The 27148-nt window shown below is 20.7% G+C and overlaps 3 protein-coding genes across 11 annotated transcripts; 1 reads left to right on the forward strand and 2 right to left on the reverse strand.

The window, feature by feature from the left end:
* The first annotated feature begins 342 nt into the window (after positions 1 to 342).
* LOC122712764 (BAG family molecular chaperone regulator 2) lies at positions 343 to 5860 on the forward strand. 2 transcript variants are annotated; one of them, XR_006346417.1, is made up of 4 exons: positions 343 to 698; positions 888 to 1000; positions 1123 to 1493; positions 5761 to 5860. XR_006346417.1 is itself a non-coding variant. In XM_043932639.1 (3 exons), the coding sequence occupies exons 1-3, from the start codon at positions 488 to 490 to the stop codon at positions 1354 to 1356; spliced, it is 558 nt and encodes a 185-aa protein (XP_043788574.1). In that variant the 5' UTR covers positions 343 to 487; the 3' UTR covers positions 1357 to 1699. The 2 variants fall into 2 exon arrangements, 1 of the variants encoding a protein (XP_043788574.1); XM_043932639.1 differs by lacking the exon at positions 5761 to 5860 and having other exon boundaries at positions 1123 to 1699.
* On the reverse strand, positions 3264 to 15526 carry LOC122712763 (ras-related protein Rab-23). Its single transcript, XM_043932638.1, has 6 exons — positions 15073 to 15526; positions 10614 to 10735; positions 7593 to 7755; positions 6131 to 6210; positions 5866 to 6059; positions 3264 to 3783 (listed from the first exon to the last, which is right to left on the reverse strand). The coding sequence occupies exons 1-6, from the start codon at positions 15103 to 15105 to the stop codon at positions 3653 to 3655; spliced, it is 723 nt and encodes a 240-aa protein (XP_043788573.1). The 5' UTR covers positions 15106 to 15526; the 3' UTR covers positions 3264 to 3652.
* A 2345-nt stretch (positions 15527 to 17871) lies between these two features.
* On the reverse strand, positions 17872 to 27105 carry LOC122712759 (tyrosine-protein kinase Src42A). 8 transcript variants are annotated; one of them, XM_043932620.1, is made up of 7 exons: positions 26606 to 27105; positions 23218 to 23556; positions 22462 to 22583; positions 22130 to 22293; positions 19156 to 19483; positions 18726 to 19061; positions 17872 to 18646 (listed from the first exon to the last, which is right to left on the reverse strand). In XM_043932620.1, exons 1-7 carry the CDS (start codon positions 26656 to 26658, stop codon positions 18438 to 18440), a joined length of 1551 nt encoding a protein of 516 aa, XP_043788555.1. In that variant the 5' UTR covers positions 26659 to 27105; the 3' UTR covers positions 17872 to 18437. The 8 variants fall into 8 exon arrangements, with proteins under 8 accessions (XP_043788555.1, XP_043788563.1, XP_043788557.1 ...); XM_043932628.1 differs by lacking the exon at positions 26606 to 27105 and adding an exon at positions 25219 to 25682 and having other exon boundaries at positions 17877 to 18646; XM_043932622.1 differs by having other exon boundaries at positions 17878 to 18646; positions 23218 to 23877.
* Between the last annotated feature and the right edge of the window lie 43 nt (positions 27106 to 27148).

Below are 27148 nucleotides of genomic sequence, written 5' to 3' on the forward strand. Positions count from 1 at the left end.
TGCTATAAATACTAGAAAATATTGATTAATTTCAAATTTCTATTTAAAATTATAAAAATTAAATGTTATATAAATAGCTTGAATTAAAATAAATTAAATTTTAATTTTAAAAATATACATAATATAACATAAATATATAATTTTATCGTTATCGTATTAAGATATATTATAAATTTTATTTTTTTATATTAATATATATTATAATAAAATTTATATTAAATTTAATTAATTACAAAGAAAGACATTTTTTGAATTTGGCGCTATCCAATTGATAATTCAGTTGTCAATTATATATAGATGTTCCGTACATGCTCCGTCAGTCATCTTTTCATATCACGATTACAAGAGTACAGTATACGCAACGAGAGTCCGAGAATATATTTGTACGCGATTAGTGCATTTGCATTGTAACTGAAATTAATTTTTCATATTTTTTAATTACGTGAAATTGTGTTATTGAAATATTGTTTCAAAAATTAAAAAAAGAATGGATAGTCCATTACCACATATTATGGAAAGTGCGGATTGTGATGGTTTAACAAAACCAAAAGACAGGTTATTCAGCCTTCTTGATCAGATCGAAGTACATGTAGAACAATTGAGAAAAGATGCTTGGAGACTCGAAGAAGAAAGGGATACTCTCTTAACAACCTTAGATACTCTTAGAAACAATGAAATTCTTAGTGCATTAGAAGAGAGTAAGTATTAATCTTAATTATATTTTGAAAATAAAAGATTAGTTCTAATATATCTAGAAATATCTTAAAAAGATTTTTATTATATGAGTATATTAAGAATATAATTAATAAATATGTTATATATTATTTTTATATTTCTATGAAACAAATTATAAAAGAATATTCAAAATTATATATTTTTAAAAATAGCTGACAAAGATGATGTGCTGAGATATGCTGAAAGATTGTCTATGCGATGTTTAACAGTTGATGTATTGGTTAAAATTCAACGTGATCAGATTCAAGAAGAAGCATTACATCAAGTATTAATCATATTATTATATATTTATATCATTTATTGTATATTTTATATCAAATTAGTATTAAAATATATTTATATATATTTTTTAATATAATTCTTAACAATATAAATTGATTCATTTAGGTAAATGGTTTGATTGATAGTCTAGTTGTTGGTCTTCGTAATGATCCAGCTGGAACTCGACAACGTTGTGCATCTTTTATGAATGCTTGTACCTCACAAAATGTTGGCCATTCTGATAAAAATTTTGAAACAGCAATTCTTGGATGTACTATGGATGATCAAAAACGAATAAAAAAAAGATTACAAGGATTATTAGATTATATTGATAAAATGCATACAATTCAATTACTATGAAGCTATATTGAAAATAATTGATTTTAAAGAAAACTGAATAAATCACTCCTTAAATGAGCAATAGTTGTTCTAAAGGAGATTTGCAAAAAGTTACTTAAGGCAGGGTGCTTCATGATAATTCAATGATGATTTTTATGGTAAATGTAAAAAAAGTATTATATAATGTGAATTATTTTCCCTATATATATTGTTTCTATGCCTTACTGTATGTGTAAGTAAGGTTTTATGAATATTACATTTGTATTTGAAATTAATTATGGTAGGAAGTATAAATATAAAATTAATATAAAAAAATATTTTCATACATAATATATTCACATAAAATTTTTTAATAAAAACTAAGTTTGTGTATGTTTTAAATAGTTATAATATATAAATAAAATAAAGCTATGTTAAGAATAATAATTTTATTAGAATCTATATTTGAAAAGAAGGAAAATGAATAATATAAATGTGTGTAAATCATGACATTTTATATTCATTGATCTTTAATGATTTAATTGTGAGTAAATACTTGCTAATTTTCTTTTTTCTTTAAAAGATATAAAAACATAACATATTATTAATATTTTTATAGTATTTGTTCTTTGTGTGGATATTATACTTATGTGATTACTGATTGACATATGATATACTTATGTTATTATCTATAATTTATTATTATCTTAACTATTTAAACTTAATAATGCTTCCTACTATAAAAAGACTATTAAGGAATGTTAATGAAAATTACATATAAATTATAATTATAGATTTGATCTTTTAATATGTTAACTGTTATTAATGGTTATAACTTTATTATATTGTAGATAAAGTTATCATATTTTATATAAAATTTATAATTTTCTTTATATTACAATTATTATAAAAAAAAATAAGAATTTCATATACAGTTTGGCAAGATTTTCAAAAGTTATTTAATTTATGTGAGAATTAATTTTTTTTTATTTCATGTTATTGTATAATGTAATTATTTCGTTGTTAAAATGATTATTAATATATGATATAGTGCATAGATATATAATTTTTATTCACTTTTTATATATTTAATTAACATATTCTTTATATCTGATACATACAAATTCAATTTTAATATAAGTTTGAAATTCAAAATAACCATATAATTCATAAAAAAAATTTAAGAATTTAATTTTGCTGATATCTATTTTTATGTAATAAAATCCATAATATAATACTTTTAATTTAAATAGAATACAATAAATCAAAATTTATATAAATATATTTTTATGCATTCTATAATATTTATTTTTCTTTGTAAATTCTTTACAATTTTCTTGAGGTATTAATATAAATTAAAATATAGATTAAAAAAATAATTAGATATAAAAATTACAACGCTTTATTTTTATTAATAACTTGCATTATCATTCACAAAAAATATTGTTTATATTAATATAATATTTTCTTTCTTATAAACTAGCATATTTGGTTAACCATTATATCAGTATTTGTTTATATATAAATTAATATATATTTCAATATTTTTTAAGAATTGGAATTCTTTAAAATTCCTTTAATTATTTTATAAACATGCTATTTTATTCAATTATGATATTTAAAATTATATCATTTTTTTTATTAATTACTTATAATTTAACTTAATTCAGTATGTGAATAGTCAACATTACTATGTTCATCTTCAATACAAAATATATTTACAAAAATATGAAAATTTCATGTTTTTAATAAAGATTATAAAAGATATATATTTGATTGAGAAATAAAAAATCATACAGGGAACAAGAAGAAATATATTTACACATATTCATAATAACATTAAAACATTTAGAAAAACTAATATTTAATAAGAGAAATTCAATTTATAAAAATATTTCAGTATAAAAGACTATTTTTTTATTATATTTTTCTTTTTATTTTGTACTTTATACTTCTTAAATTCTTTTTTTTTTTTATTTAATAAAATTATTTGAATAAAGTTATATAAATTAGGATTATTTTTTCATTTATAATTATAATAAATATTCAATATGTAATTGAAATAAACTAGAGACATATAGTGATAGTGATTCTATATATAATCAAAGCAAGTGTATATTACAAATTAATCGACATAACAATATTGTTTAAAGATAATTGCATTAATTCTTTCTTGTTATGTTTTTGATACTTTACGTTGTACGTATTTTATAATAATCTTAAATTTGTAAGTGTCGAAATATTGAAATGAAAGTTATTTATATCTTCATAAATATAAATATATCAATCTGTACATGATTAAAGCATTCATTATAATTTTCATATATTTATCCAAAAACTAAAGCAATCTACAAGCATTTTTTACAAAATTCCTTTTCTTATGATTCTTTGTCTTGGCTCCTGACCGCAAAACTATGGTACCATTCCCCATACTCCGACCACATGTGGATCCATTTGGACTAAATGCGCCTACAACATATATATATGCATATATGTATGTATGTATGTATGTATGTGTGTGTGTATATATATATATATATATGTATATATATATATTTTCATAAATTACAAAATTATTAAAGATCTAAAGAGAGAGATAAAGATATCTTCTATTAAAATTTCATATTCATATGTTAATGTATATTACATAGATATATACTTCAAATTGTTTTATATATATTAATTAAAGTATTTTGTTACTTCTGTAAATACTATATATTCTATAAACAATTTGTAGAATTTATGTTTACAAATAAACTAATTATATTCGAGTAATTATTATATTGTATAATTTTCTCTATTTATGTTCAATTACATTAAAAAGAAACTCAATCGCATTAAATAATTAAGATATTAAAAATCAATTCAATGTGTGTAAAGATTTCATACTTAATTTCCATAATATTACAAGTATACTTGTGAAACAATTTAAAAATTCTCTTAATATCTTTGTAATTGTCTTTTTTTTTTTCATTTTAATATGACAATATATCATTCTAATCATTATACTTTGTTATATATTTATTGTACAGTTACATCACACAAGAATATAATTCTTTCTTTATTTTTATATAATTTTTTTTTCTTTGATTGAGACATAATTCATTTTTAAATAAATATATATTTATTTTATGAGAATTTAATTTAATTCAAAATCAGAAGTTCTTTATGTCATAACTATCGAAACAAAAAGTTCGCTTTCTGAACAATGTTCGATAAAACATAAAATATAAAAATCAGTATGTATTGTATGTACATTTATATGTTATCAAGATCAATGCTATTAATCATGCGATCTGAAGATATATCTTTGTATGTATATACATGTTTATATCTTACAGGAAATTATCTAAAATTTTTGATAGTAATTCTAAATAACATTAATGAATATTTATTTTTGATATTTTCGTATTTCACGAAACTTTCTTTTATTGTACTTTAAATAATTAAGATAAAACATTATATATTTAAAATCATATTTAGACATTTTTAAATTGTTCATAGTTCTTCTTTTTTTTTTGAAATAAATCTTATAGAGAAAAATCATTAAAAAATATTTAAAATTGTTTCATATATTTCTTATTTAGATAAATATTCTCTTCAAAAAAAATTACAAATTTATTATATATAATATTTATTGTTAGTTTATCTATAGATTTCATTATATTACATAACTGTATATATATATATATATATATAATAAAATAATTTCATTATTAATACATAACTGATTAATAATGATTAATAAAATACAATATTAATGATACATTTATCTTTTAAATCTCAATTTAAATTAAAAAAAATCTCATTTAATGTTTTTTTCTATGATAAATTCGTTTTTATCCATAATAAATTAGTTCTGATATGAAAATATTCTTCAAATTTGAAATAAAAAATATATTAAAGGAAAAACGATAGAAATCTATTTTGAATTCGATTTGATAAATCTTTACGAGTCATAAAACATACGTCATAAATATATAATATATCGTCATAATATACGAGTCATAAATATGATGACGATGTATCAATGTTAATACATTATGCATCTTTTCAAGCAGTTTTCAAGAAAGTTTTAACTTTATTTTATTAAAATTAAATCATAAATAAATTTATAAAAATAATTTATTAAGAAAATTATTAAATGTTATATTGAAAAGAATACTGAAATACTGAAAATAGTAATTTTTTATTTTTAATCATCAAAAATTAGCTTTATTATTATATGATTATATAATTTTTATATTGATTCAGTGAACCGATTATATATTATTTTATCGATATGCATCATATTTATTTTTCTTGCATTATGAATATCTTAGTATCCTATAAATAACTTCTAATTAATCTAGATTCATGTATGACTAATATAAAAAGATATTTGTTCAGATTTTTTAAAATAAAATCTTATATCTTTTATTCATTAAAATATTTTTCCTGTTATAGAATAATAAGTCTACAGCAGAATGAAAGTATTGAAGAATTAAATATATAACTATCGCATTGAGGAATATCACACGAAAGAATAAGAAAAAAGCAAAAAGTAGTTACTTATTACAGAAGGAGATCTAGGTCCGGCAGAATATAATCTCAAATCGTCCTGATAATCGTCATCACAGCGACGCATTTCGTGAAGACATCGTGACGCCAAATGCCGGAAAACGCTCATAACTCCGACATCCTCTTTCACTGATGTTCTTAAAAGCTTACAACCTAGGATATGACCAAGCCTTTCAGCTTCATCCCTGAAACAATGCTATGCTTGAGATTATTTGAAATTGCACTATTAATTAAGCAAACTAGATGTTACGCTTACAGATCAATGACGCATTGATCAACAAGGTCCATCTTATTTTGTACAAGAACTGTGGGAATTTCACCGCACTCATTTTTTACCTGAAAAAAACAGTCTGCGAATCAGAATTCAAAATTTTTTTTTAATTAATATTAACAAAGTAGCTATATTTTAAACAATCAAAAAAGAGAGGGAGAAAACTATCATTAAATTAATTTGAAATATAATTACGGTTTTATTTAATTAGTTTAAATTTATAGAAAAATATAAATTATAATAAAAAAATTATATCTGAATAAAATACAATTCGCAATGACACATTTATTTACATAATTATATTCATTATGTATTTATATCTATAAAACTTAGTTACTTCTGTCTCGTTTGTGTTTCTCCGAAAAAAAAGAAAAAAAGCGAACGTATGAGTTTCTATGAAAGAAATTCAAGAGAATGTTCAATGATTTCGAACTATAATCAGAATTGTTCGCTATAAATAATTAAATATTAATTATATTATTAAATATAATTATATTATTAAAATCAATAGATATATATTCATTATTTTATTATAATATTTCATAACACATCTATTAAATCTCTTTAAAATTTTATGTTTTTTATATTAGAATACAGATATTAAATTACAGATAATAAAAAAAATAATATTTTTATATTAAATTAAATTAATTATTAGATATAAAGATTAATTTAAATTATTAGAATTTTTAAATATTATTTTATTCAAAATATAATCAGAAAGAGATAATTAAGAAACACCGTAATAAAATTATGATTTTATAAGAAAATATATGTCTTTAAGACATCATCGATGGTATTTATATACGCCAATAATTCTCTACTAACTCTCTACTAACGTTTTAAGTAATAGTAGACGGAAATTAAAAAATATATAACTATCAGATGAGAAATTCAATTTTTCATTTGTTTAAGTTATTTTAAGATTATATGCTTATAAATAAGATTATATGCTATAAATTACAAGTATATTTATTACAAATTGTTTTATATAATGTTTTAAAAATAATGTACGTTATTTTTATTTGATAAAAATAAAATATGATTAATATTTCAAAAAATAATTTAATAATTATTTACATAGAATATATTGACTAAAGTATATGCAATAGATTAGTCAAAAAATAAAATCATCATCGGTATAATGTCCCAATGAAATAAGATTAAGAATAAAAGGCGCTATAAATCTCATTAAATATAAATTTATATCTATAATCGATTCTCCTCTAGACAGAACATAATTCTAAGAATCGTATTTTCGCAAAACAATCTAAGACCGGTGTGTTGCTACCTGTAGAAATATTCAGCCGTGGAGCGACTTAAAATCAGCCCCCTGCTTTAATGGCACCTTCACTTTCACATTCCACCATCCGTCGTGACTACCTACGGAAACGTGCTTGCACCGGTTCAGCATAGTGTGTATGTCTCGTGTGCACGAGAGTCGTACCTTCTGTTTCCACGAAGGAATGGCGTCGAAGGAATCTCTGTCGGTCGCTGAATAAGCGAGGACGCAGGCATGGGCGCCGCGATAATAAGCCGCAGTGATTGCGTCGAATTCCTCCTGACCAGCAGTATCCCATAGCATCAGTCTTACATCCTCTCCATCCACTCTATAAAACAACAAGATTATTTTTCTTATTTTTTTTAAGTTATTTGGAAAATTTTTCGAAATTAAATCATATATTTTTGGGTTTAAAATTAAGAATTTTTAAAATGGAATTAATCAATTTCGTTTCTAAATTATCTATATTATTCTTCCTTTTATACATGATTTTTTACTCAAATAATAGAAGTGAATAATTAAATTCAATCAATAAAAGTTCAAATTGATCAGATATTAATTAAAATTTTTATGAACTTTAAATGAACTTCTATCATATTTCGACGACATTCTAGTTTTCTATCTTCTTGATATTTTGTGAACCGATTAAAATGATTTACAACACATTCAAACTTCTGAAAATATAGCATAGATGTAATACTGGTTCGTAAATCAGAACGGACAATGGAATGATTTATATGTATATGGCTTTTTACATAGCATTCCTAGTGTGCTATATATATATCTTGAAGAATTTCTGTCAGCTAAGTTCAATTCGACGGCCACTAAATATCGTTGTTAGTATCTTACAGAAATTATATGTGTATCTTTTTTCTTTTGGCATGTATTTTCATCAACGATATTTTTTTAGGTAAATAAAAATGTATTAAAAAAAAATATGAAATAATATTTAAATATTAGATAATAAAATGTAGAATAAGTATTCCATATCTTATTAATAAGAAAATAACATATTTTTTTTTTGTTTTTCGTAATGTTATCAAGTCATAGAATTTGTGTGTAAAAATCATGGATTGAGGACGTGCATATAAATTTGGCTATAAAATATTTCTTAACTGAATGAATATATGTACATATAAAATGTGCAAATTAAATAAAGTTGAATGAAAGGCTGTCGTGACCAAGGTCATTGGTAGCAGTATATTATACTTGAAATATATAATATAATATGTATATGTATGAATTTGTAATATTTCCTTTTTTCTTTTTCTCGAAAAAAAAAATCTACGAAACATATGCATGATATCGGAAAATTTAAAAATTTTAAAATAATAAAATTGTACCGATATTTGTTGCAAAATACCGGTCTGACTTAAAATCCTCGATCTACTTAAGATGTGTGAAAAGGGAAAAGAGAAAACTCGACCGCGTTTCTTTCAAACGAGTCCATAAAGATTTGCGCAAGATTGAGCGTCTTAGCATTCCGTTATTTGATTTTATTCCGGAATTAATTCCAACCTTCCATTCTTAAAAGATTCCATTACTTACTTAAAAGATTTACAGTTACAGTGCTTTTATTAATACGAACTGAAACCAATGATTTCAAATTATCATTTGACTAGATCTGTCGATCATAATAAAATATTTTAAGGATTGTTTGTTAAATTGTTTCGTTATAATTAGTTTTGTTTAGAGACTTTTATACGATTTGCCAATTTTTTTCGATTGTTTTTTATTTTATTTTCATGCATTGCGCTGGAAGAAAGAAGGTGCAAAAAGTAGTTTAAAGTCTTCTTAAAAAGGCGACCACGATTATCGCGGAGCAAATGTGCATCAGGAAGTATCCCACGATAGCTTGTGTCGAGACGAATAACATGCGCATTTCTCAGGGACTTAAAAACATACGCTTGTTCTTAGAAAAATGTTTTGTCGTTTGTCTATATGTAGATATACGCAAAATTTAACATTTAAGAAATAATGAATTTGTAATGTAATTTCGATTATATAAGAATTTTTAAATCTACTTAATTTTATTAAAATATTCGTGCAATCGTGAACTAATTTGAAGAACGATTCATAATTTCAAAGAAATAAATAGAAAATAATATAAAATTTATTTATTGTTTAATTGTATTCTTATAAGATAAACAATTTATTAGAAAAATTTATAAGAAAAATATACGTTTAGAATATATTTATTATTAAAATAAAAATAATTTCTTTTTAATAATCGAAGCAATAATGGAAACATATTATAAATGTCATGTTAAATAAATCCAATAGCGGTTTTATTAGATATATTATTAACTTTAATAATAATTTTCACAATTGAAATTGAAGCTAAAGAATAATAGAAAATCGTTTCATTAGTTTTTTCGAAAATGATAAATCCGTAATTAACGAGAAGAGAAGATCATTTTTCCATATAATGCAATTAACTTGAAGAACATATAAGTATACATGTAAAGCAGAATATGCCTATTATATATTTTTCTTTAACATAGTCTTTAATTACTAACGTAGCGTGAAAATGAATTTTTATTTCCCATGTTCGATATTAATATTCTCGTTCCTTTGTGAGATAATTTTTTCGAATGTATAGAGGGATATAAAAATCTTTCTAAAAATAAATATTCGATTCTTTATGATTTTTTTCTTATATTGCGTGTTCATGCGTAATGTAATTATTTTGACCATTCGTAGATATAAAAGTTTTCTGAAAAAACAATCACTTCAAAATCTACGATAAATAATACAACAACAAATAAATGAGATCGAGTTTTCGATTGATCAAAGGAATTTCGAATTTCATTATGCATTTTACATACCAACTATGTATATTATATGCAAAAAAAGCCTGTGAGATAGTATATAAAAAAATATTATGATGAATTTTTTCCATCAAGATTAGCAATCAAGATTAGCAAAATGGATAAAACATTTTTTATCATCCAAACAGGTATAGACACTGTTACCAATCATGAAGTTTAAACAAATTTTTCTCGATTGACCTAATAAAGATTTTGCGATAATCTGATTATAATAAAAAGAAAAGTGACTTGATATAGTCCATCGTTCTTGGTATTTTTAGTGTCAAACTTAGCTGGCCATTTTATTTATAATTAATCTTAAAGTTTTATTAAAAAAAATAATCATAAAAGATTTTTTTATTATATTTTTACTTACTCGATCTGCCGTTCCAAAAAATCCACACCAATCGTCTTTTTATAATCCCTTGTGTAAGTACCTTTACAAAATCTTTGGATCATTGACGATTTCCCTACAGCTCCATTACCCACTATCACCACCTGTAAATAAAGATTTCTACATGCATTTGATACTCTCTGAAATCTTCTAAACAGGTATAGACACTGTTACGATTAAAACTCGATCATCGATTTCGATAAATTTTGTTGCAAACAATCCCATTATTTGTAATTACGGGCAATTTCAAATTATACAGAAGATATCACGCGTATGTGTACGATCATCTGAAAAATGGACTTTCTAAAACTTGTAGATCGAGATGAACAAGAAAAAGCATAGATCCTAATTTCTCGCGCAAGTTTCTTATTAATCGATTATAAAATAATCGAACGATATAAAAGTATAATAATAGAGTATATAATATAAATTGTTCATTCAAAGTACGTCAATTTCATAATGAAATTTTTTAGTCAAAATAAAAATTTATATAATGAAATGATAACAAAAAATTATAACAGTTGAGTAATGTCAAGATAATAGCAATGATATTAATAGCCGTAATACATTAATAATTATTGTAAAAATTATTATTAACAAAAGAATAAATTTAATTCTGTAAAAATGATGTATTTTCTTTGTTATTGAAATTGCATTTCGCCGATCAATAAATATATCTTTTGATTGCAGAAATACAAAATAAGAACACGATTAAATACGAAGAGAACAATCGATAAAAATTGTAAAGAGATATTGTAAAGAGATCTTTTTCAATTAAAAATTATGTAAGACATTCGTAATATTAAAATTCATTGCACAGCATACATCATTGTTTTTTTTTTTAGAATATGTTCAACTGTTAATATGATATAATAATGATATGGATAATATCGAATATTATTGCATTCAATATTGTCATTAGTATTGTTATAATCGAATATGATAAATGATAATATTCATAAAAATCGGTATTGTTATCGTATTAAGAAGATTAGAACCTTCGTAAAGATTCATTTAATGAATTAATGAATATAATGCCATATAATGGTTTAAACAAAATGATCGATAAAACAAAAATCGTTTAATCTAGGAAACACAGAGAATATGAAAATATAAAAGTAAGTAAAATAACGAGGAAAAAAATTTAGTTAAACCGTGTGCAAATATCTTTTATGATTTCAGGTTGATTAACAGTTTTTCATGTACAGTTAGTCAACTATAATTTCAAGTAAAGAAAAAGAGGAAACACTTCATTATGAACGTTTCTCATCAATACCAAAAGTATGCTATCATTTTTTATTGATGATGCAAGTTATTAATGTTATCATTAAACGAAATAATTTTATATGCAATGATTTAATAATCGATTTTAACAAACAAAATATCATCAAAGTTCCATTTTATATTTTTTTTTACAGTATATTATGTATAATATATTGAATTAAATTTCTTAAAAATTTAAAAATTCTAATAAATTATGTTCCTTAAAATATTTCAAAAAATTCTACCAAAATCGAGATAACGGTTTTTCCTATAGAAAGAAGTAGGTTAAATCGATAAGGACCTAAGTCTACGTGAACCGGTCCTCAAGAATATATGAAAAATCCGATATATCTTAATAAACACAGTGTTCATAAAATTAAATATTAATGATATTAATGATAAATATTTAATATAAAAAATGCAAATATCATATTAAAAATATTATTAAAAATTAATTTATTTTTAATAATTTATTAAAAATAATTTATTAAAAATTTGAAATAACATCAATAAGATTTATGCATAATTTCTGTATTGAATATTTATTATATATTTATTTAAATTTCGGAACATTGAAGTAATAATATTGTTTGAAATTGCAATATAATTTCTGAAATTTAATATTTTATAATTAAGCTTAAAATAATTTTTATATTCAATCTATATATATTCATTAAAATTTTACAAAAAAAACAATATACTAAAGAAAACAAAGCATTAAAATTTTTTTAATAAAACATTTGCATAAAATATTTTTTTATAATTTTATAATAATAAGTTATGATATTAATAATAATTTTTAAGTTAAAATATATTCATAGATCAAATAATTTAAATAAAGATAATAAAATAAATAATAAATAAGATAATAAAATAAAGATAATATTTAAATTTTAAATATTTAAATTTATTTAGCAAAAAAAAATCATTTTTATAACATTTACTATTTATAAAAATATATAAAATATTAATGAAAGATATTTTTATCGCATCGATTATCAAATTTAAAATCTACATATGTATCACATTATTTTATATTGAAATATTATATATTAAATATTATATATTAAAATAAAATAATATAAAATAAAATAATTATAAAATAATTGTAAAATTATTTTTTAAATGTGTACTATATAAATGTATACATACTAAATTGTACAAATAAACATTTTATTATACATTGTATTATATGTATAGATAAAAAAAAAACATATATAATAATATATATTCATAATATATATTCTTTTATTTTCGTAAACTGTAAAAATATTCACAAAAAATATTCCGATAGAGAATATATATCAATTTTTTAGTATTTACCATAAACGATTTAGCCAATTTAAAACATTATATAACTAATGAGTAACTAATTCTTTCTTTATCCGAATAATTATAATTTCTAAACACAATTCTAAAACATTTATTGAGGACGAATATTCCAATTAAACTAATTTTCTCATGAGTTTCTCATATAATTTGATTCTTAATTTTATAGTTCAATATTAGAAAAAGTATAATTAATTATAATCTTAAATAATGTTACTAATTTAATTGTATTAATAATTTCATTTCTATGAATTTATCATTAAAATCATAAAAGAAAGTAGAAAGAAACAATATGCAATCATGTAATGAATTCTTCTTGAAAACTTTTCAAATGAAAAAATAATTTTTTTTTATATTTCTATTAAAAGACTATTATTCGAATAACACGAATAAAGCTTAAAATAATTAAATCAGATTAAAATTTCTTTTCTTAAATTAAATAAGAAATATTTTTTAAAATTAAATTATTCTTTTGCTTAAATATAAAAAATCTATAAAGAATCATTTTATATAATTAAAGATCATAAGTGACAAAAAAAAGAATTACATCTATGTTATTATAAAACATTATAATAACGATATAAAAAACATATTAATAAATTATTATTAATAAATTTTAATGAAAACCAAAAAAATTATACTCATTATTCAAAAATAATTTTAAATGAATTAAAATAGAAATTATTTAATAAATCAAATTTATTACTATTATAAGATAATAAATTACTTTATTATATTATTATTAATATATTATATTACTATTAGTATATAAATTACTAAGTTATTATATTTAAAATAAATTGTAATATTAATTGTTAATATATCATAATTTTAAATATAATAACATTTTATTGATAAGTAAATTATTTTTTTTACTTATTTTTTTTTTATGACGAAATAAAATAACGACATATGTATATACGCACTGATCTTTCAAATGCAGAATTAAAATTATATACATGTATCTATGAAAATATCAATACATACCGTCATCAATCAAATAAAAAATTGCAATTAATGAACCACTAAATGATGTTAACAAATACTAATCTATATATCTATATATCTTTTATATAATTTCTGAAAAATAAAAATATACATATTAATATTATTATTCTCTAATTAGAAAATTATTTTCTATTATTGAAGTTGTTTAAAAATGATTTGAATTTTTTAGATATTATAAATTTAAAATAAATCAGTTATCTATTTAAAACAAATGCCATTTTTGTAAATATTTTATTTTTGAAATTATATTAACATGTATGGTACATAATAATTTTTTTATATATATATTTTTCTATTTCTCTACATTTTTGTTCATAATTATTTTTGTTATTCATTCTTATTTAGTTATTGATAGAAATGAAAAAATATTATACTTAATTATTATATTATTATACTTAACCTAAAATGTAATAAGCCGGTTTGCTACATTATATGTATATTCGTAATGCAAATTTGTTACTGCGCATACGCATTTCTGAAATTTGATTTGAAATTTAATATAAATCTCACTAAAATAATTTTACTCAAAATTTACTATTATAATTTACTATTATAATTTAATATTAAATTAATTTAATATTATCTTTCACCTTCAGAATAATAAATGTATCATATAAATAAGCTATAATGTGCATATATAATCTATTTTTTTTTTTTTTAATTAAATTATTAATCCATATCTAAAAATGTGAGAATTTATATTTCGTTCATTAAAAATATAATGTGATACATTAATATATAAATGTAATATATCATTATATAAGAATATTAAATGAAAATATATAATATTAAAAAATGATAATATTAAAATATTAAAAATGAAAATTAATCTTTTGATCACCTTGAGTGATATCTCAAGTTCTTCTTCTCGCATTCTGATCGTAACGTGATTAGCATAATATCCAACTACAATATCCCACGATGTCTGCCGCTGATCTTTCGTATGGAAATATTCTTAATAACGATCACCTTTCACGATACTTCGAATCTATCACATCACACCATAACCGAAACATTTTTAAAAATTTTAAATGAAAAATTTCACATTTTTTTTTATATCTGTTCAATATCAATTACATATTTTATTGTGCCGAGGATACAAGATATACACTGAACACGCGAATACGCGCCACTGTACACTGAACACCTGTACAAAACACCTGTCGAGACTTACTGCTTAGTAATTTTCCCTAGTGATATTTCTATTTCATATTAAGAATCAATTGCCAACTATTGAAACAACGTTAAAAAACTGAAATAAAATTTAAAAAAATTTTACATATTTAATAACTCATATAGTTCAATTAGTTTTGAAAAATATATTTATATAAATTACATATTTTTAAAATTATTATTTTATATATAATTTCCAATTTTTTTATCTATTTGATATAATACATGCAGTAAAATATTGTATATGTAAAATGTTTATAATAAATATATCTCCAATATAGATTAGTATTATCAAATAATATACATAATACCAAAAATAATTAATCGAAATAATATATTTAAAATATATTAAAAATAAAAAGATATATTTTAAACATATTAAAGATAAAAAGGTATATTAAAATATGATTAAAATGTAATTTAATCTATAGAAAACATATATATACATATGTATTATTTGTAAGTAAATTATAGATATTCGAAAGAAATAAAAAAAGATAAGGAATAGTAAAAGTTACAAACAAGAGATAAATTGTTTTTATAATATTTTAAATATGCATGTATGTACTATATGTATACATATATACACATATATATTTATATATATATATACATACATTAAGCACATACAAATGCGCACGCGCATGATATGAATATGTATGTACTATATGTAATTATATAATATTTATACATATATACTATATATATTTATGTATACAAAATTATAAACTTGCATATAATATAATAATTATGACATAATACACTTATATATAAACAATTTTATTAACGATAATACTATTTCGTTAACGATGTCGTAGTTCTTATGTTTATTTTTAAAAGTATATGCTTTATATTATTTCACATAATTAATACTTATATACCAGTGTTTCTCCGTTTTTTTAATTGAAAAAATCGTGAAGAAATTATACTGTGTTTACTGTATAAAAATCATGTAAATATTTTGTGCTTTACTGAAATTTATACATATAAAAGATCATTTTTTTCATTACAATCAAATAAAACTGTACAAAATATAAATATATATGTTTATATAAAAATTTATTTTTGTACAAAGTCTGACAATCTACATAAATGATTCTTTAAATTCTTACTATCATCACACAGTTTTAATACTATTTACTATCAGATTTAATTTTTTGAAATAATACAAAAAAATATTTTTAATTAATTATCAGATGACCACAGAAATAATTAAATTTAAAAAATTTTTTTTTTAATTAACAGTATGATGATATTTTGTTATTATACTGTTTTTTTCAAATTACTTTTTTTAATTTTTTAAGTGTGATAATAATAATATAATAGTTGTTTCTTTATATTTATTTGGCAGTATATCTTATATGTCTTTACAGAAAGAATGATATAAATGTATTTAACAGCATAAGTTTTCACAATAGAATAGTGGTCTCTGACTAGACAAATGTTTTTTACTTCTGATTTTTTTGTATATAGAATAAAAAAGAAACTAGAATAAAAAAGAAAATACTATAAATTCAATATGTCCATTTTATAAATAGCTAATATCTTAATGTCTTTTTAAAAAAAAAAACTTTTTCATAGGATTTTATAAAATTCATATTATATAAAAGTGATGAAAATTTAAAAAAAAAGTAAATATTTATAAATATAGCATCAAATATGTAAACATAAACAAGCTAATACATAACATGCTTAATCTATTTACTTTAAAGTTTTTTATGAAAACCAAAAAGTTATAAAGGATTTTAATTACAAAATTATAAATTATATCACTTAATTTAAAATTTATAATTTTTAGAAGTATTGATATAAAATTAAATTTGTAAATCTAATAAATTAATAATGTCTAGTATATAAATGTATAAAAATGAAAAATTTGAGTTTAAAAATAAGAATTAAACTGCATTAATATGAAAATATAATCAAATGAATAACATATAGCAATAAATACTAATTTGGAATTTTAAGTCTATAACCTATTTTAAAATAAAATTTTTATTTTTATTTTTAAATAAAAAATTCAAATATTAATAGTTTACTAATAATATTAATACTTTTGTATACTTTCTTATGTTATCTTACACATGTATCATATTTTTTATGAACAATTAGGAATAATTTTTAGATTAGATAGATTTTTAGATTGCTTCTAGTTAATATGTGCTTTTTTTTAAAAAACAACGGAGAGTTAACATAATTAAAAAAAAATATAAATTATAATAAATATTGACAAGAAATCTTATATTTATATTATAAAGAAGTCACTTCTAAGTTTCTAACATATTATTTTTAAGATAAATTTTAAACATAAAATGTACTATAATTGCAAGTTTTAATAACAAACAAATTAACAATTATGATAATAATAAAAATGTGTTTATACAAACATATATATATAAGAGAAGGAATGATGAACCAAGATGGATAATAATCCTTTTTATTGTTAGTAAATACTTCAAGTTCCTAATAAATCATTCCTTAGAAAATTTAAGCGAATTGTCTATACTTTGAAAATTTTTTTAACTGCATTAAATTTATCAATATTTCTGAAAACTTATTATAGATTTGTAAATAATAAATTTTTAATTATTATAAAATGTTAACTCCCATAGGTATTGTTCAAAAGGTGCTGAATAACAATACATTTATATGTCAAAAATGTCATTTTTTTAAAATGAAATGTAAATTACGCTACTATCTCTTAAAAACGATTAATTAACATTTCAATGTTTGTTTATATATAATCATTATGAATTGACAAAATTTTTCTATAATTTTATGGCAGCCAGAATATATAACAAAAGCAATAATTGTATTGCTAAAAAAAATGAATGGTATCATTCATATTTTATAGAAAGAAGACTGTCTTTTAGTATAAAGTATACTCTTAAATATCACAAACATTCGCATTCTGAATATAATTGTTATATAATAATTTGCATCTATCTCGTTGCTCATTCATAAAGAATATCTATTATATCTTGTCAATAAGTATTAATGAAATAACCAAAAATTATAAAATGTTTTAGTATTTTAATATGCAGATGCTTCCTTATACTCAGAACCTTCCATAGTGAAGAAATCTTCCAATTTCCATTGCAATGTTTCAAAAGTTGGCCTCTTCATTGGATCTTTATTCCAACATTCTAACATAATATCATACAATGCTGTTGGACAACCAGGTGGACATGGCATTCTGTAGCCATGTTCTACTTGATGAAGAACTTCTGCATTTGTCATACCTTTAAAATTAAAAATAATTAAATATTTTTGTTTAAATTTTTACAAATATAAAAAATTTTTATTTGAAAATTTATTTACCAGGATATGGTATTCTTCCATAAGTAACTAATTCAGTAAGAAGAATACCAAATGACCATACATCAGATTTAATACTGAATTTACTATAATTTGCAGCTTCAGGTGCAGTCCATTTAATTGGAAAGCGTGCACCTATTCGGGCTTCATATTCATCTTCTTTAATTAGCCTAGCTAAACCAAAATCTGCTATCTTCACGACATTTAATTCTGCTACCAACACATTACGAGCAGCTAAATCCCTATGAATATAATTTTGTGATTCGAGATAAGCCATACCTGCTGCAATTTGTGCAGCCATATCAATTAATCGTTGTAGATTTAATGTTTTTCCTTTTCCTATTAAAAAAAATTAATATATATATATATATATAAATGAATAAATAAGTAAATATAAAGAAACATAAGTAATTAAATAAAATAATTTTATTACCTTGCAAATATTCTAACAAGCTACCATTCCTCATCAATTCTGTGATAATATAAATGGGTTCTTCTAAAGTGCATACAGCATATAATTGAATTAATTTTGCATGACGAAGTTTCTTCATGATTTGTGCTTCTGCCAAAAAATCTTTAGGATCCATAGTTCCTGGTTTGAGTGTTTTTATTGCCACTGCAGTTGTATTATTCCATGATCCTTCCCACACTTCTCCAAATTGGCCTTGGCCTAATTTTCTTACAAATTTGAGAGAAGAACGGTCAATCTCCCATTGATCTCGTGTGCGATGACTAAGACCCTCAGTTACAGGTTTCTCAACCTGTCAACAAAATCAAATATGTGCTAAATTAAATTTTTTAATTATTTTAAATAAATATATTACCATAGCATTAATAGCAGATGCTTTTTTACAAAAATTATATAATAATAAATAAAATAGAGAAACTTAAATTATATTAAAAATATAAATATAAAAATTCTAAAATTTCTCAAAGAAACTTAGAGCACTGATCTTACTTTCTATTAAATACAAACCTAATTAGAAGCCCTTTAAAGATGTTGCTTAGGCTGCATAACTACTCATTAAGTTTTTAATGATTTCATTATATAATATAACAAACAATAAGTGTTGTTTAAATTAAGATATCTAATCTAATAGTAAAATTATAAAAAAAAAGAAATAGTGGCTATTATGCAAGATGCAAGTGATGAAAAGCAAACTTTAAATTATTTATTTATATCATTGACATTCAAATGGCTTTACAGAGATTTGACATATATATATGTATATAGTAGTTATATATATTAAGATATATATAAAATATAATTTTAATTAAAAATAATTTATAATAGATGAATCTTTATTTTTGACATATAATAATATTTTTTCACAAGTTATTAACTTTCGTTTTTATAGATAAGAATATAAACTCATTAAATATAATTTTAGGAACTTAGTAATTGAACACTTATGCACAGTCCAAGACATAAATGTATAGATTAAAAATTTATTCATTGTAGAATATATACATTATTAACAAGAATGTAGCACCATATTTGAACTGTTTTAATAAAATAAAATGCCCTCAATGGCTTAAAGTTAAGTTAAAGAGAAGTATAAAAAATATAGAAGAAAATTTCAATCATTGAGAGCATTAAATCATATAACTTGATAAGACTAAAATTTATTTTTAATGATATTATGAACTTTTTTATTTTAGTTCATTAAAAATTTTTCAGAAAATATATAAGATTCATTAGATATATTAGGAAGAAAATTTGTTTTAAAATTCTTTAATGTATATGTAAATACAAAAAAGAATTTTAAAACATAAATTTTAAAAACTGATTTATGAATTTAAATTGCATATATAGAATATCTCAATTATTAGTAAAAAATATATTACTTATTTTTTATTTAATATATTATTTATATATGATATTTAATATGATATACTATAATGTAATATATTATAATAACAGTCTTTTTTCACATCTTTACTATTTATATAATCAGTACTAAAAGATGTGGATAATTTAATAGTAATGTTAAGAATTTATTTGAGATATTCTATATATGAAATAGATTTAAGCACACAAATATTAATAATAAAATACTGTCATTTGTTGAAGATTATATAAAAAAATTTGTGTTAAATATTTTCATAATGAATAATACATCAAAATAGCACATACAGACACAATTTTATTTTGTTTTTTTAAATGTGTGCTTTCAATCGTTTTTTTTTTTTTCTAAAAAAAAAAAGTTATGAAATTTATAGCAATGTTATGCCAGATTATAAAAAAAGTGAATTATCTAAATGAAGAATGATCTAATGTCTTTGATACATTATTCCATATAGGACGGGTTTGTGCTGTATGTACAGGCCAAAGACATAATGGAAAGCATTTATGTTAAAAAGAAAATTAACATGTTATGTCATATTGGGACATTCAATTTACCAAGAAAATCCAGCGGGAGGTAAGGTAAGCAATAACAGAGAAACAAACATAGTCTATTCAGAGATCAAACTTTGCAAGATTATTTATCAAACTAAAAGCTGTTTTCAAACTTCAATGTTTCTTAAAATAAATTCAGCAATATATGTATAATACAATATATATACATATGTATGTATTTACTTTTCAATAATATATATAATATTTAATAAAGTTAAAATAATAATTAATATTTTCTTTTCTTTTTTTCTTATAAATATTAATATAATATTTATGAAATTTAATATTTATATAAAAATTTTTTATTATATTTTTATTAGCATTCAAATTAGTGCTTTCTTCATTAATATATTTAAACATAATTCCTAACAATATTAATAATAAAATTTCAATAAAATATATATAAAAAATATTTGTAACTTGAACTGTGATTTTGATCAGTGTACTATTTTTAAATATTTCTCCAATAACATTTCTTAAAAAATATATATTATAATTATTAAAAATACATCAGTTTATGGAGCAAAGTCTAACTGGAGTTTAGACAGTGCTATAAATATACAACAAATATAATATTTAATTTAAATATTTCTTAAAAAGATTTAAAATATTATAATTAAATTCATTTATTTTATTATATAATATATAAAATTAATTATTCTAAATTTGTGTACAATTAAGGTAACAAAAATCATGCATTTGTATTTTTATTTTCATTTTCAACCTGATATTATACATAGATTATATTCAACATCAAGGGATTTCTACTTAATTTATTAAATATCAAAATAAAGATTCTTAAATGGATTTTTGTATTTATCAAGAATTTCCTTGATAAATATAAAAAAAAGTTTAATAATTAAGCAGTATATAATATATTATATCCTTTAGTAAAATAGTAATATATTATTAAAAATCAATTTTATACATGCAGCAAGCTGTCTAAACTCCATTTATATGACATATGATTTTAGAAATATTGATTTAATAAGAATTTTTGCCTTACCTGTACACAGGGTTTGCAGAGATTTACACATAATCCATCAGCATCTTTACTATAATGTTCAACAAGATCTTGAAGATTCCTAAATGTAGTTCTTCTGGCTATAAAGAAACCACCTTCATCTAATTGTCTAATGCGGTAATGTTTAACTGTATCACCATCGCGTACTAAAAAAAATTTTTTTATTATTTTATCATAAAAATCTAAGTCATTTATAAATATTTATTATATATATATATATATATATATATATTTAGAAATATAATTATGAAAATATATAAATATAATAAATTATATTTTAAATTTTTAACATATATTCAAATATTTTAATTTACCTGAAAGAGAATAATCATTGTGTCGGCTTTCAGAATCTCTGATTAAAAATGCACCATGATCATTTTCAGGAAGTAATAATTTTTTCTCTGCTTCAATTCGTTTAATTTTTCTAAAATACCATCTAAAAAAAATAATGATTAAAATAATGAATAAAATAAAAAAATGTTTCAAAATATAAGAAATGTTTCATATAAAATTTAACATTAAAAATTTAATACATAATACATAACATAAAAATATTTAATGTTAAAAAAAAAAGATATTATTTTTTTAATCTTGTTAAAATTAGAACATAGAATATAAAATATAGAAAGATAAAAAAGAAAATATTGCTGATTTAAATTAATTATTAATAAAAATCTAAAAGCCAATACATTTATTATGAATAATTGAAAAAAATAATGGGAAAAAATCACATTGATTATTTGACTAATTTGACTATATGAACAAAAATTCATTAATGAAATATAATAAATAAAAGCAAATAAATTAAGATTTATTATATTTTTTTCAATCTATTATATATTATATATATTGTTATATTGTATAATATATAATATTTAATCTCTTACATATAATAACCTTATGTATTTCTTAAATGAATATATAACTGTAAACTTTTATGTGATTAGCATTCTAATCTCTTTGTGTTAATTTTATAATTATCTATTATTCTATAATTATTGCAATAAAAATAGTTTCTAAATTAAATATTTTACATTTAAAAAAGATATTTTTAAATAACTAAAACTTACGGTTCTGCTTCTATAGACTTTAACTTTGCAACATAATTGCTGGGAATATATCCTTCTTGCCGAGTTCTTTTACTTCTAGCTAACCACCAATCTCCTTGAGTATCATTTAAAATTTCTAAATGTTCACCTTTTCTGAAGCTTAAATCTTCATCTGTACGTGCATCATAATCATAAAGTGCAACAAAAATTTTTGCAGTTGGCACATCCGCATCTGGAATTTGTGGCATAGGCCTGATAGGATCTGGAGGTGGTGTTGGCACTGGACTAGCTTGAGATGCAACTGCCTCTATATTTGGATTGCCTATTCTATCAGGCTTTTCTTTCTCTGTATCTGTTGGACTGCTGAAACAATTACCCATTTTTTGTATGTAGTTTCAAATTTGTCCAATATTCAAATTCACTGTCACTGAGTCATGAAATATAAAAATTCTTTTTGCAAATGTTCTTCCAATATTTTATGTTTGATCCTTTTTCATGAATATCGACTGTGACGGCCGTCGACTCCGCCCGACGCCGATCGTTCCTTCGACCACTTGCACTCCTTCCAATCCCCACTTCTAGTTCAATTTCAAACATCTGACACTCATTAAAAAAATTAAGTCTTACAAGTCTCGTCAGATTTAAGACCTTGCACTCAACTAAAAATTGGCATTTAGCTTACTATAAAAAAAAAAATTAAACTTAAAATTTTACCTCTTTTTGTAAAATTTTTTACTAAATTTGTCATTTTTTATATAATAATTAAATTACTTTCAAATTTATTGTTAAAAAAACGTTTAGATAAATTAGATATAGAACAAATTTTAATATGTTTTTTTCTAAAACAATTGCATTTTGTTCAATATTGTTTGTGATTTTCGCGAATCTTCGAAACCATACAAAATCATATTTTCCATGATACAAATAAATTGTTATGTACAAATAAAAAATCACAATAAAATAATATTATTTTCAAAATTTTAAAATTTAAATATACATAAAATATACAAAAAAGTTTTAAAAAATTTTTAAACAATAATATTAAGTCACTTTACATTTAGAATAATAAACTGAATATTTCTAATTATTTAAAGATTTTACAAAAAAATACGAATAATAAATACGAATATTTATTCAAATAATTACTTTTAATGATAACATTTTATCACATCACTATAGAAAACAACTATACTATTGGAATGCAAAAAAGAAATATATATTTTACTAGTAAGATTATGCATTTTCGTCGTGTCGTGGTGTTGATCTAAACTTGACTCATAATATGGCCCTTTACAATTCAGGTTAGGTTGCAAAACATCAATTACATAGATATTTGTTATTATTAATGCTAAACAATGATATTGTATTAATGATATTGTTTTAATATTAATAATATATTTCTATTGGTTATTTATTTATTATTCTATTGATTTTGTTGAAATAAATATTTAAATTTAAAAATCAATAATAAATTTAATAATAAATTTATATATAATTATGTAAATTTAATATAAATATTAAAATTATTTAAATAAGAAAATTATGAAAAATAATTTTTTTTTTATAATTTTAGAATTTAATATATAATATTTTATATTTTATTACAATATAAAAAAAATTAAAAAATAATTTTTTTTAAAAACAATAAAAAAATTAATTCAGAGATGTAAAATAAAGATTTATCTAAATATTTGATTATATTTTTAATAAACGTATTCATGCAAATATAATCATTTTTTAAATAAGAAATAAATGTGAAAATATCTTTAACAAATTTTTAAAATATAAAATTTAAAAAAATATATAATAAATAAAATCCAAATTTCAATTTAAAGTTAATATTTTTTTTATAAATTCATTACAGATTTTTATTCTATTAAATAAATAATATTTTTTCAAAAAAATATATCATAAAAATTTACGATAAAGTTAAAGAAAAAAATATTTTTTATAAGAGAGCCCGCTCGATTTAAATTAGATCCACCGGTTCATAATATCCAGGAACAATATAAATTGTCTTACACTAGAAGAAGATCATTCCTTTTCTATTGTTGATTTTTTAGCACTGATATTGCATAATTACAAGAATTTTCAGAAGCACAATAATAATTAACAGTAAAAAGAAACGTAGACAATATAATGGAAAATAACGTCGCCATTGCATTAAATCAGATCCGTCAAAATTCTAATTTTCACATGTGCGATACTGAAAACAGCGAAAAATAAAACACACACCCAATCTGTCATCAAAAAATATAATTACGAAATGAACACACTCCGTATAATATTTTAGACACGTCTAAGATTATTTATTTGAAGAACAAACGCGATAAACGAACAAACTTTTCATCAGAAACCAACAAAGAGGTGAAAACACCCATGGTGAAGGTAGCCAGTAACTAGCGAAATATAACTTTCGGGTAGGTTCGGCTAAAACCGAATTTAACCGATCCTTCCACCATTTCAATCAAAAATACAAGTCGTTGAATTACTATTTATATAATTTTATATTTAACATATTTTTACTGTATCATATAAGATATTATAAAATATTCATTCTTTATTTTAATTAAAAAAAATAAATATTTAAATATTTTAATAAATAATAAAATTAAATAATAAAAAAAATTTGAAAGATTGTAATTAATTTGATAATTTTTCTAATTAAAATAAAAGAACAATTAAAACATTTTTTTAACATAAAATATAAGTAAAAATAAAAAAAATTAATGATATATATTAAATTATGTAAATATGTAAGTATGAAAATATCAAAGCGATATAATTTTATTAAATATATCTGTTTATTTTTTATGTTTGAAACGTCTTATTGTATTTGAAAAAAATTGTAATTTCTTCTAAATTAAATATATGTTTTTATTATTTATATATACATTATTATGTAGTTTTAAATTTCTATTATTAATTTTACTACTTAAAAAATAATTATTATATTTAATTTTCTATACTGAATAAAAAAAAATATTTATTGAAATAATAAACAATTATAAAAAGACAATATAAGATACGTTATGTTTCTCTGTATGAATTACTGATTTATTTTCTTTAAAATAATTTAATTTATCGTTGTTAATTATACTTATATATTTAATTGTCAAATAAAATTAAATAACATTTCTTAATTATTCGTGCGCGCAACAAACACAAACGTAGTGAAATATTTAATATAATGATATGTATATTAATCATTAGTGTAGCATGATATATAATTTTGTATCATATCACTAGAATATGGTATAATGCTATATCAATTTCACTGATTATATTAATACATATCAAATCATTTAATATGATATATAATGATATAATATATAATTATATATTATGTGTATATATATATATATATATATATATATATATATATAATTTTTATCAATTTAATTATTACCTGAAAAATTTGAATGCGTATAGGATTTTACTACGAAACGTTTTAGAATGCATTAGAACAATTCAGTATATCCACGTGATTGTAACTTTCTAAACGTATTACGCGGTATTTTTTGATAAATTATGCGATATATATATAATATTAAGAACCGTAATCGTTAGCATCTATGACTGCACTGGTTACTCATTTCAGATTATCTATCTTAAGTTTTTCATATATATCTATGTGCATAGGAATATATCGTATCGTATTTTATCCATGATGTATGTATGTATGTATGTATGTATGTATGTATGTATGTATGTATGTATGTATGTATGAGAGCCCATTTATTATATTATCAGATTGTATCGTTTTATCCAGTTATGTCTTTGTAGATATAGATCAATCAATATAGATAAATCAATATTTATTCTAAATATTTTTATCAAATTTTTAAAAACATGTTTTTACCAGTTTAATCCAAAATATATATACAAATATTATAAAATATAATATAATAATTTATAATTCTATAAAAAAATAGAAAAAAGAAATTAATAA

Source organism: Apis laboriosa, unplaced genomic scaffold (genome assembly GCF_014066325.1).
Source record: "Apis laboriosa isolate Shangri-la unplaced genomic scaffold, ASM1406632v1 scaffold218_cov154, whole genome shotgun sequence".
Lineage (NCBI taxonomy): Eukaryota > Metazoa > Arthropoda > Insecta > Hymenoptera > Apidae > Apis > Apis laboriosa.

What these genes read in the sequence shown, in the direction of transcription:
- LOC122712764 (XM_043932639.1), top strand. Translation starts at nt 488, where the DNA reads ATGGATAGTCCATTACCACATATTATGGAAAGTGCGGATTGTGATGGT. An exon ending in TCTTAGTGCATTAGAAGAGA is followed by an intron (nt 699 to 887) that starts GTAAGTATTAAT and finishes TTTTAAAAATAG; the next exon opens with CTGACAAAGATGATGTGCTG. An exon ending in AAGAAGAAGCATTACATCAA is followed by an intron (nt 1,001 to 1,122) that starts GTATTAATCATA and finishes TGATTCATTTAG; the next exon opens with GTAAATGGTTTGATTGATAG.
- LOC122712763 (XM_043932638.1), bottom strand. Translation starts at nt 15,105, where the DNA reads ATGCGAGAAGAAGAACTTGAGATATCACTCAAG. An exon ending in TTTTTGGAACGGCAGATCGA is followed by an intron (nt 7,756 to 10,613) that starts GTAAGTAAAAAT and finishes GTTGTTTTATAG; the next exon opens with AGTGGATGGAGAGGATGTAA. An exon ending in TTCCTTCGTGGAAACAGAAG is followed by an intron (nt 6,211 to 7,592) that starts GTACGACTCTCG and finishes TGTTTTTTTCAG; the next exon opens with GTAAAAAATGAGTGCGGTGA.
- LOC122712759 (XM_043932620.1), bottom strand. Translation starts at nt 26,658, where the DNA reads ATGCATTCTAAAACGTTTCGTAGTAAAATCCTATACGCATTCAAATTT. An exon ending in TACGCATTCAAATTTTTCAG is followed by an intron (nt 23,557 to 26,605) that starts GTAATAATTAAA and finishes TTGTTTCAGCAG; the next exon opens with TCCAACAGATACAGAGAAAG. An exon ending in TCTGCAAACCCTGTGTACAG is followed by an intron (nt 19,484 to 22,129) that starts GTAAGGCAAAAA and finishes TTTTGTTGACAG; the next exon opens with GTTGAGAAACCTGTAACTGA.